The sequence below is a fragment of the Alligator sinensis genome, unplaced genomic scaffold (assembly GCF_000455745.1).
Source record: "Alligator sinensis unplaced genomic scaffold, ASM45574v1 scaffold87_1, whole genome shotgun sequence".
NCBI classification, from domain to species: Eukaryota; Metazoa; Chordata; order Crocodylia; family Alligatoridae; genus Alligator; species Alligator sinensis.
In genome coordinates, this window is record NW_005841929.1 from 1,273,224 (window position 1) to 1,284,527 (window position 11,304).

At 42.3% G+C, this 11,304-nt stretch overlaps 1 protein-coding gene across 4 annotated transcripts in view; it reads right to left on the bottom strand.

The window, feature by feature from the left end:
* The window catches only part of LOC102381708 (cat eye syndrome critical region protein 2), a 140,738-nt gene that overhangs the window by 80,991 nt on the left and 48,443 nt on the right, over window positions 1–11,304 (bottom strand). For all 4 annotated transcript variants that reach the window (XM_025198813.1, XM_025198812.1, XM_025198811.1 and 1 more), the window contains exon 2: window positions 119–213. In XM_025198813.1, the coding sequence (XP_025054598.1) occupies window positions 119–213 (95 nt within the window). The remainder of the gene's footprint in view (window positions 1–118; window positions 214–11,304) is intronic.

Genomic DNA, 11,304 nt, shown 5'->3' on the forward strand with positions numbered 1-11,304 from the left:
ATCTGGCCTGATGACTGCAGATCACTTGCATGTCATCATTCTGAAATTGTGAAGCATCCCTGTGACTGTTAATTAGCTTTCCCTGCAAAAGTGCTTAAAACAGAGCAGGATAACTCACGTGATATCCCTGCGTTGATAGCAACCCTGAAGAAGGCAGGCGATCAGGTCACTGATAAACTCCACATCATCCCCGTGAAGAGCAGCTTCCAGTTCCTAATGAATAGAAGGGAGAGAGGCAAAGATCAAACAAATTCCTCAAAAATACCCTTTTGCCAGACCAGGAGCAGGAACCCAAGTGGCCTAGCCACCATGTAATGCAACAGATGAAGCACATTTACAAGCTCAGCCAGCCCTTCCCCCAGAGCACCCACCAATAACACACAAGGGCAGCTCAGATTTGTAATTTTTATGTAAGAGTTGTTCAACTGCACCAAGCTTTTGTTATAAGCAACTTCTCTTACTCTTCCATTGCAAAGACACATCTGGAAGATGATTTTGAAAAGGCAGATCCTGAAATGGTTTCACAAGACAGGTACTACCTACAAGAATAAACCTCCTAACAAAAGGCAGGAACAGAAACTGGGTCCAGTGAGGCTGAGACACTGCAATCTAATTCGAAAGCCAAGGCCTGTGCCACACCACACTGATGGGAAGAAACTGAACAGTTTAATTCTGATGCTTCTATTTCCCTATTCACCAGTCTTCCTTGACAGTGGGGAGTTCGTTTACTCACCCAAGCCAAGTAGTAATTTCAGGTAAGCAGTCAGAGAAGGATGAAAGCTAGGGAAAGCAAAAGCTTGAAGTGAAGATGCTATTTGTTTCCTTGAAGGGATATGCAGTTTTTTGGGTTGTTGGGGTTTTTTTTAAAGACTTCTGAGAGTAGAGAGAGAGGAGAAAAAAAAAAGGAGGGGGGAAAAAAAGAGAGGGAAGGAGGGTGAGAGAGAAGGGTGATGTCAGACCATGAGATCTGTGCTCCCAAACTCCTTTTCCTTGAAACAGCATGGCTTATTTAGTACAATGGAGCTCACTTAGAATTTGCAATACAGGAAATGACCTATAAAAAGCAGTCATTAATAGAAATCTTGTACATGCTGGGAGAATGTTTATTCTTCTCAGTTTCAAGATTTGCATTTATGCCTCAACATGTAAAGAGGTTAACTAAAATCATTTGAATTTTAGTTAACCTCTTATTTTGCAAAAAAAAGTTTGCCAACAAGATAACAACAAACAATCTACTTTCTATAAGTACAAGTACCAATACAAGAGGTAACAGCACAGCAAAAAGTAATTTAACACAGATAGTAAGCGTCTCATATGGTTATGTGGGGTTTTTTTGCTTCTTTGTAAATAGACGGTATGCAGGTTCCTGGCTGAGAGTTACCCCATAGGCCATTATACTAATGGCTAGGTTAATGGGTAGAGAATAAAGGAGGATAATCAATAAAGAGGAAAACATTTAAGTGCCAAGTACTCCTTGATTAGACCCCTGCAATTACAGTAATAAAGTTATTGATAATAGATTACAGATTAAATGCTGTTTGTACTATTTTATTCAAAGTCTTTAATAGAATCTTTTCATTACTACACCATTTTGATTTATATATAGGCATGTAGCCGAAGTGTGCCATAAAACAGAAATTCGCCCTAACCCCTGTAAGTTTTTTGAAAACATGGAAACTGAGGCAGAGAGTGTCAATTCCATAACCCACTAGAGACAGACAGGTTAAGTGACTTGCCCAAATTCAGACGGCAAGTAAGTAGTGTAGGAACAGAGTCCAACAGCACTCCCTGAGGCACTTGACAGCACCATGGATTAATGACAGATTAATGAGGATCATGGTAAGGCCTACCACCACCTACAGGGGGTGATGCTGAGAGCAAACAGGAGGTATAAGAAACCTATTTGGTAAATGGCCCACATCCTACATAATTGTTTCTACTTCTAGGGCAGGGGCACCAAATTTTTCTGGCCCCACAGGCTGGATTAATGATGCAGGGTTGGCCCCATGTGCTAAATCAGACCCATGGACCACTCCCCACTCCATATGCCAGATCCATTGGATGCAGTGCCCACTCTGGGATTGCACTGCATGTGGGTATTATTGCAGGGATCCCAGGCTGACCCTGCCGACATGACTAACCACACAGCATGGGCTGGACTGGCTCTAAGACTGAGAAGCAGCACCAGGAGCCAGATGAGAGGGCTCTGTGGGCCAGATCCAGCCCACGGGCCATATTTTTGACACCCCTGTTCTAAGACATTAGCAAATCACCGTCTAACTTTCAATAAAACACACTTGCAAAACACAAAGGGCCCCTAGCAATACACGAGCATGGAGGCTACTCCAATGCCCTGGAATTCCAGGGTGTCGGATCAGATTCAATTGATTGAGTCTGTTGGAGTGTGGCAATTACTGCGCTCCAGCAGCCTCCTGCATCTTAGGTATCAGTGTCCCCATGCTTAAAAACGGAGGCGGGGGCACTTGAACTAAAGCTCAAATGAGCTTCAGTTCAAGTGCTCCCACTGCCATTTTTAAGTGTGGGGATACTGATACACGAGACGTGGTGGCACTTTAAATGAGAGTGACTCTCAGAGCCACTTTTATTAAAATGCCACCCTCCCAACCCCGGAACACATGTATAAGTGCTAATGTGACAGGATAGCTATGCCTCTTTAAATAAAACCTACAGACAAACTGCAGTTTGTAGACAATGTAATGTTAGGACACAGGTAGAAAGGAAAGTAGTGCGCCTTCTCCATTTTAGAACACTCTCACCTAAAACCAGTGAGTCCACCAAATCTAGTGTAATATCCACTTTGGGGCATTAAAGCAGTCATTCAACTTTGTCTCTGCCATAATGTGCCTGCCTTTTATCTCATGGAATATTCAAATAGTTTCCCTGTGAGTATTTTTAACACACTGTTTAATTAAGAATCATTATACAGTGGCCACAACCCACTAAGGAATTCCAGTATTTGCCAGGATTATTTTCAAAAGTACTAGGGATGAAGGGTAAAAGACCTGCTGACCTTTAAATTTTTAGAGTTCACAAGCCACTAATAACGATGTAACATGTATTCTATAGGCACTGGAAAGGTGCTACTGCAGGAAGAAACAGGATGACAGACCAAAAGAAAGGTTGATTATCTGTTTTTACCAAAATCCATAGCTGGAGCACACCATTGCGCACCAGTGCAGGGACACAGCCAGGCACCTGGGGCAAAGCGGAAGCAGCGACTTCCAGTTGCTGCCATGATCATGAACACATGGCTGCCAGCAACAGCCACTTTTTTTTTTTTTTGAGAGCAAGAGAGAGTGAGAGAGAGAGATTTCAAAGCAACAAAACAAATCATTCACTAAAGCACTAAAGGGAGTGGAAACAGGGAAGGAGAAAGCAGTTTGATTTATTCTTGAAGTTCAACACCTCTCACTTCTGGGATCAAGCCCCAATCCCCACACCATGTTTTATGAAGCAGCAAAAAGGAGGTTAGTTGCAGGGTCAGTCTGACTGACTGTCTTTGTGACAGAAACAGCTACTGAGATGCCCACTTCGATAGCTGATGGTAAAAAAAGATACTGATTTGTAATCCTTCCCACAAGGTCCCTGTCTACTTCTTTTTCTGTACCTATTTGGGTGTTCCGCTGTGAGCAGTTAGGGAGAAACACGGGGTATTTAATTTAATGCCTGCAGAATCGTTTGCTAGCCTGTTTATGTTGATGTCATTATTCTCCAACCAGGCAGATTCCCCCAGCTTGTAACCTAAAAGAGCTCCTCCTGACATCCTCCAAATGTGCAGAGTGCTCATTGAAGGCAATGAACTTCAGTGGCTTGGTGTCAGACACACTGGAAGATGTGCAACTCTTACCATCTCAGCTTGCAAACAAAGAACAGACATGAAACGGGTACATCCAGCAGTTTAACCCAGATTCCTAGAAAAAGCAGCAGTTTGGCAAGCTTTACCCCAAACAATAGAAAGCAAAGCTAGATACATAATAGCTAGCTGAGCATTTAAGCAAGAGGTAAGAAAGGTATGCAGCAACTACTGCTTCTAGAAGCAGACTAGAAAGTCAGGGCTCTGGCTAACTTTACCCCTCAGTGCTCTGTCCCACAGCTCAGTCCTGGGATAGGGCAGTAAGTGACTCCCCCGCCTCACCATCACCACCATCCCACCCCCTACCCTGCAACCTTTTGTTTTTCCCTTTTCTCTTTGAGCACTGAGCTGTAAGCACAGAAATCTGAACCTTGCCAAAATGCTTTGGGGACAGAACAGAAAGGAAACAGAAGAGGCAGCAAATCAGCAGACAGAAGGGGACCCAGTTCCTCCTCCTCTGTAGTTTGAGAGAGCAACAGACAGTAGAAAAGCAGGATTCTCCCCCTCTCCAGCTGGCGTCACAGCTCATTAGGGAAAAGCCTGTTTAACGTCTTTCCCTCCCCCCATCCCCATGACTAAATCCCTCTGAGTCATGCAATGGCTGTTGGGAAAAAAAAAAGGCATTGCACAGAGCAAGGGTAACCATCCTCACCAAGGAGAAGCAGTGGCCTGAAGCAGGGTTATCTGGGGGAGGAGAGAAGGCAGAAATAGATCCCTCAGCACTAGCTGAAAAATGGCTTGTAGTTCAGCTTTAAGAAATTTGAGATGTCTAGAGGGCTAATGCTCTGCCCTGCTCAGGAGACATGCAACTACCCCCTTCTGCCCCTCACTGGCAAACCCCAGTAGGTATAATCAACCCTTTCAATGCTCTAATGGAGGCGCTGAAGTTTGTGTGTGAAGGGACTACTGGTATGCATTTTTATAAAACCCACTTTCTACCCCTGCTGCTGCATTTTATTGCTCACAATTTCTACCTCATCCCTCTTTGAAGGGCCTCTGCAGGATACACATACACTGAATGGCCTTTCCAGTAATGACAAAGGTCAACAGCAGAAAGCTAAAAGACAGCTTTCGCTGTCCACCCATTTTCTTGAAGACAATCTAATCAAATATAATCCAACTCAAAAAAAAAAATCAAAATGAATGTGCCAGTGTCAAAGCAACAAAGCCCTCAGGACAGTTACGGACTGTCACATAGATGATAGAGGAACCACCAAATAGAGTAACGTGCATTTATTTTTGACAATGCAAATTACTTGTGGTGCTCTAGCTCCTGCCCTGGCAAACTGCCCACATAGGCCTTGGTGTCATGTCACAAAGCTCTTCTGGCTTTGCTTCAGATGCCAGGTGAAAACCTCCAGCAATACACTTATAAGAACACAGACGATCTTTGCATTCAGATGCTCTGTGCTATAGAACTGAATCACTGGCAACTGAACAGGATGGCTAGAATGCATGTAAGCACAAACAGGCATATTATACACACTAGCCACAGCAAATCAGTTTAATAATTCCTAAATTTTATTTTTGCCTTCTGTCCACTCGTGTGTCGTTTTAAGTTATCCATCGCAATACTCTAACTATCAACGCAATGGTTTCTGTCACAGCAGATTCTGGGAGCTTTCCAACAGCCATTAAGAGTGCTATGACAGAAGCAAGAGCACTAATTGAACTGTTTCAACTCATTTGCATTTACACAGTGACTAAATCAGCTCAGTAAGAGAGTTTAAACCAAACAAGATCTTAGACCTGCTGAAAACATCTATCTACTTCAACTGATTTTTGGAACACACACGCTAACTGAAATGTGTGTATGCCCATGCACTGCAGAAGTGGTGCAAACTGGAAAATTAATTGATTAGGAGACAAAACTCATGTCAATGGAAAATGAAAGCAAAGAATATAGCTGGCTAGATTATGGACAAACATAGGGAGACCTGGGATTATTTTTCTATCACACTTACAATCCACACTGTTTACCCAAGGCTGGCACATGTGCTTTATGTCTCCGTCGGATGATACCAGTTCCCCCCTCCCAGTATTTAATCAGCTGTTCTCTCTCAGCTATGGGATGCAGCAGCCTTATCAGGACTCTGGTGTTCTGGCAGTGACCAGCACAAGACTACAACATCAGACATAAGAATTGGACATCCTCCTTCCTCTTTAACTGCTCTGAACTTCTGAGATTGTCCTAGTGGAGGCTAAAAATCAGAAGACACTCAATCCAATTTAGGTAGTGGAAATATCAGGAAATACAGGATACAGCAGATTCTGTCAAGGACAATGAACCACAGGTGAACATTAACACACTATTCAAATGTGGATAAAAGCAACGACACCTAAAGGCACACTTCTATAGCACAGCCAGAAAGGAATTGGGTGCTAAAAAAACTTTTTTTAATTATTCAAACATTCAGTCAGATTGCTGAACCCAAAACTGGTAATCTGGCAATCTCAGCAAGATGCATCCTGACAGAATGAGGATAAAGTTGCCTTAATACCAAAACCCAGGGACAGTGGATTAGCTATGTATATAAAGAGTTAGAGTCATGGAAAGAAATCTGGAAGGTTAAAAAACGTGATGGGTTTTCCAGGTCAGATTGTCTTAGTTGTAGTGGAGAGCTGGAGACATCTGTTATCCAAATATTTGACAGGAGATTCCACTCTGCCCCTTGCACTCAAACAGTACTCACTCCGTCTCCTTGAGCCTTCATTTTCCCGATGAAAAGCCTGCCAACACTGTTCATGTTTGCATTTTTAGCACTCCTGCCCATCTCAGCTGCAGTTAAGCACCCCTTTCCCTAACTTCCCCTGTCCTTGTTTCCCTGAAGTCCTGTAGGTGCTTGCACTGCCAGGACCTGTATATTACTCATTTTCAATAAGACACTCAAGTGCTTTATGGCTTCCTGAACTAAAAGCATCCCCCCCCCTCTTCAAGGAAACAGCTTCTTGGCACCTCATCCACCAGGGACCATTAACTCTGAAGGAGCCTGCATTCCCCAGCAGCCATCTCACAAGCACAGAGAAAAAGGCTTAACAATGAGCAATAGTCCAGTGGCCCCACAAATGATAGCCTGTGTATACTGGCTTGTGCTTGTGTGTGTGTGCAGGGGTGAAGGGTGGAAACAAGCACCTTGGAGGGAGAAGGAGGGGGAGCCATTCCTGATACAAAGGGAAGGTACAAAAGAAAAACCTTTCCCCTTTTTTCCTGATTCTCTTCTGATCCACTCCTAAATAAAGTGTATTTTGAGAGTTCTTAATACCTGTTCCTTTCCCAACTTTTTTTTTTTTGTGATGGGTAAGGAGGAGTTATTTCATATGCACTGTAATCAGGGACAGATATTACTACTAATCTATGCAAAGGAATTAGATGATATTTGTATATTAAAGAGAGGGTTGTAACCAGAAAAGCAGAGAGAAACTGGAGTGTAACTTTGGGATTACCAGGTAAACCTGACGACTATCCCAGCACCCAGTGACAAAAAATAAATCTTGTATCTTCTGTATAACAGAGGTCCCTTGAGGAAGCCTTGGATTTCCTTTCCCCCTGCACTCACCAGGTCCCTCTGCCTCTGAAATAGGTCATATGAACCAATTCTTGTTTATTTCAGTAAAATCAATTTGAAAAAGCAAAGTTCAACACTACTTTCCAATGCTGGTGATGACCAGTACACGTTTCTTTTCAGACTAAAGATTTCTAGACTTGGGTTATAGATGTTTAAGGACCAGAACTTTCCTTTGGCAGGATATCTACACAGTTCTTTAACAACTGGATTGTCAGTATGCGGACACCACTGCCTGCCATGCTAACCAATACAGCCCCAATTTTTCCTTTCCCCATCTGTCTGTATGCATCTGAGGTGTCTCATCTTAGATTGTAAACTCTTTGGGGCTTCTGTTGTGTTTATGCAGCACCCAACACAATGGAGTCCTGGCTTCCTGACTAGGACTCCTAGGTACTATGGTAATACAGATAAATAAATAATAATAATAGCCCACACAGCCTGACTAAAGGATATTCAAAATAGACTTGCTTAAATGCCATTAAACCCGGTTGCCCCCAATGCCTCAAGCAACATGTTCCTTTCTTTGGTCTTCTGCTTTGTCCTTTCAACTCCACAGGTAAATTTAAGAGAAGGTCTGTCTTTGTAATTTATATTTGGCACTGCGTATTGTCAGTATTTCAAATAAAAGACTTCAGATCGGGTGTGGATAACTACCTTCCCAATGCAAATACAGTCCTTCCTAACACAGTATGTTTGAAGCACTGAAATAACAAGGTAATAATTACTTTTCCACAAGAAAATGTTCAGTGCTTTTCACTAGCAGTGGCTTTCACCCAAAATTATCCAAGTTTATAACAAACGTTTAATAACAGTTTACACCACCTGTGAGAGAAGGTGGCACTGCCTCTATTTTACAAATGAGGAAACTAGCACAGAACAAAATGCCTTCTCATACTTTCATCAGCATCACAGTTGATAAGACAACCTGGAAAATCTGGCTCCAAAAGTCCCTGTTTTAGCCACCACATCACCTCTGTGCTTTGGCAATTTTATCATCAGACAAAAAAGCATCTGGCGATCATGCTGTTTTCTCTCTAACAGCTAGTTCCTTCCTTCCAAAATAATCCCCTCTCCCCTAGAGAAGATCATCTACACTATTTATCCATATGTCAAGTGTGATGGCTGAAGAGTATTAGGTTGTAAAATGGGCACTGAGCATGCTTTGAATGGGAGAAGGGCCAGAAAGATAAGGCCCTAACCACATGTTTGACTAATGTAGTTGAAGATCTTTCCTACTGGAGTGCTAGAGAGATGACTACCTGAATATCCAGAATAGCTTTCCCTTGAATCTTGTATCATTTGTCACAGAGAAAGGAATTCTTCCCATTAGCAGCACCAGTAGTTAGTTATCTGTTGTATTCATATCACTGGACTGCAGTAGCAACAAAAATAGTCTTTGACTTCTTATTGGGAAGACAAGGTCTCCATAACATGGGGTCAAGAACTCTAATGGAAAGGAGTGGAAGTCAGCACGACACCAACTACACTTTAGAAGCATTTGCGGGTTAACATCCTGCTAACATAAATCATGGGAGATTTTTAAGTTCCTGAAACTTATGGCAAACCCACCTATAAAATTCATCTGGATTTCACTTAATAAAGACAGCCTCCCCTCACATGCTGAATTTAGAAAACCATGTTTATTGGACAAAAGGCTGAAATGAGCTCAAAGTGTTTAGCAACTATGTTTTACATTGAGCCCTAGGTGACTGCAATAATATACTTAGGAATAACATCAGCATGCCTACCTGCTAACTACAGACCAGTCCTTGATGCTATTCCCAGAAGCATCACCCCAGTTCAGAGGCCATATATCCAGACTACAGTGCTGCATGATAAATACAGAACAGCTGATCCTCTGATGTCGCCATCTTCTACAGTAAGAGGCTTCCTGGGTACCTAGTGGGAGTTCTGTTAAGCTTTTAAGCCTATTGGCAACGTGGTGAACAGGCTGTAGCTCCAAAGCCAAGAGGCTCGAAGTAATAATCCGATTTCAAAGCTCCTCCTCTGAAGCCAAAGGCAACAAGAAAGGATGAGATCAGAATGCAGATGCTCTTCATTTTAGGTCTAGCCCTGGCATACATCCACCCAGCATAAGGGTAGGAAAAGAGAAGGAGTGAATGCCAGCCTCTGAAGGGGAGTGGCTGGCAAACATGGCTACAATAGTTTCAAATCTAATTTGAAACAATATTAACTATCTAAAGAGACATCCCTGTAATTGTTTGCCTGTTTAGACAAAATGCCAGCTTTCATTTCTCTAGTTATCTCAGTGTAAAATTATCAGCTAGTTCCCTGTTTGCCATCCAGCCTGCCTAGGAGTGAGTGATGCACCAACACCAATACCAGCTAAGTAACCATTAAAGTATAGTACAGTGAGGAGGAGTGCCTCTGCTCAGAGACAATGCACTTTACACAACACTACTGGGTGCAGAACATAACCCACACACAGCAGGTCACTAGGTTGTGTGTTTGGAGGAAAAAAAAGGTTTAAAGCACATTTTCTTAAGAATTAAGGTGATTTCATTAGCCCTGCTTTATTGTATGCCTCAGTTCTTTTGCCTGTCTTCACCCAGAACAGTGGTCCAACTTTTCTGGTTGGGAGACTTTCCTGCCACCCTACACCTCCCCCACCCAAGGGGAAATTCAGGTTGAAATGCTAAAAGAAAACTCAGAAAAACTAAATGATGGGTAAGGCCTTGCATTCCTCTTTACTGTGCTCTCCCCAGACCATCATTTTCCCAATTCCCCTATAGCTGCTCTGCCCACTGCAACTGGACCCCAAAATCTACAATGAACCATTGGTTGAGACTCAGCCAGGAGATGCTAACCAACATTAAAAATGGTTAAACTGCTAACCAACATTAAAAATAAACCTTCCTCACTGTGTAAAATAAAGAAGGAGCTATTTGAAGCAAACAGAGAAGGCTAAACTATGGAGCTTGCAGAACTATCCTATCAGTACCCTACCCATGGGGCCCTATATGCATTCCATGAACTCATAGACTGTACAGTGCTCACCACTTGCCCCAAAAATTATATTCCAAAAATCCAATCTTCTTTAAAAAAAATAAAAATCTTGAAAATACAAAAAAAAGAGAGGAAACAGATGTAACTGTCATCTTGAGTAGGTACACAGCCTGCAACAACAGATATTTGACACCTCTGAGAGCCCTCTTTATCCATTTGGTCTAAAGCCTAAACATAACATTTAGAAATAAACTAAACTAATTTCACTGTTTATCGTTCAGCGGGGGCATCAAGCTAATGTGCTCCTCTGACAATCCTGAAGTGCCTGCCACCCTATTCAAGGTACCAAAAACCCCAACTCTGTTTTTCTTGTCTGGGGCAAAGCTAGAGGTTCTGGCAGTTAAGCTGCACAATGCACTCACATGTCAATACAAAACCTTTGGGCTTAATAAAAAGATGATAAAATGAAGTAAGCATTTAAAATTAAATATCAAAATAACATGCATGCTACTAAGTAGTTATGATGCACACACTAGACTAGTAACTAGACGATAAACTCACAGGGCAGGGTGAACTAAGAATGCCAGATACCGAAATCATAGATCAAATCTAAAACCTTACTATAAATTCCTCTCAGGTATGTCTAACGATGCCTATACTGCAGAATCTAGCCACTAAAATAAATCTGAGAAATTACTTTTTCAAATACTCATAGCATGACCTTCAAACTCCAACCAACAGCCCAATATCATTAGGCACATGCAAAGATATACCCAGCTTTTAAATCTTGGTCGAAACTCAATATATCCACCCCTCAATGATTGCACATATCTAGCTGGCAGTTCCAAGGCTGGCCCCTCAGTCCCAATTGGAATTCCACACTTCCTTAGCTTTCCT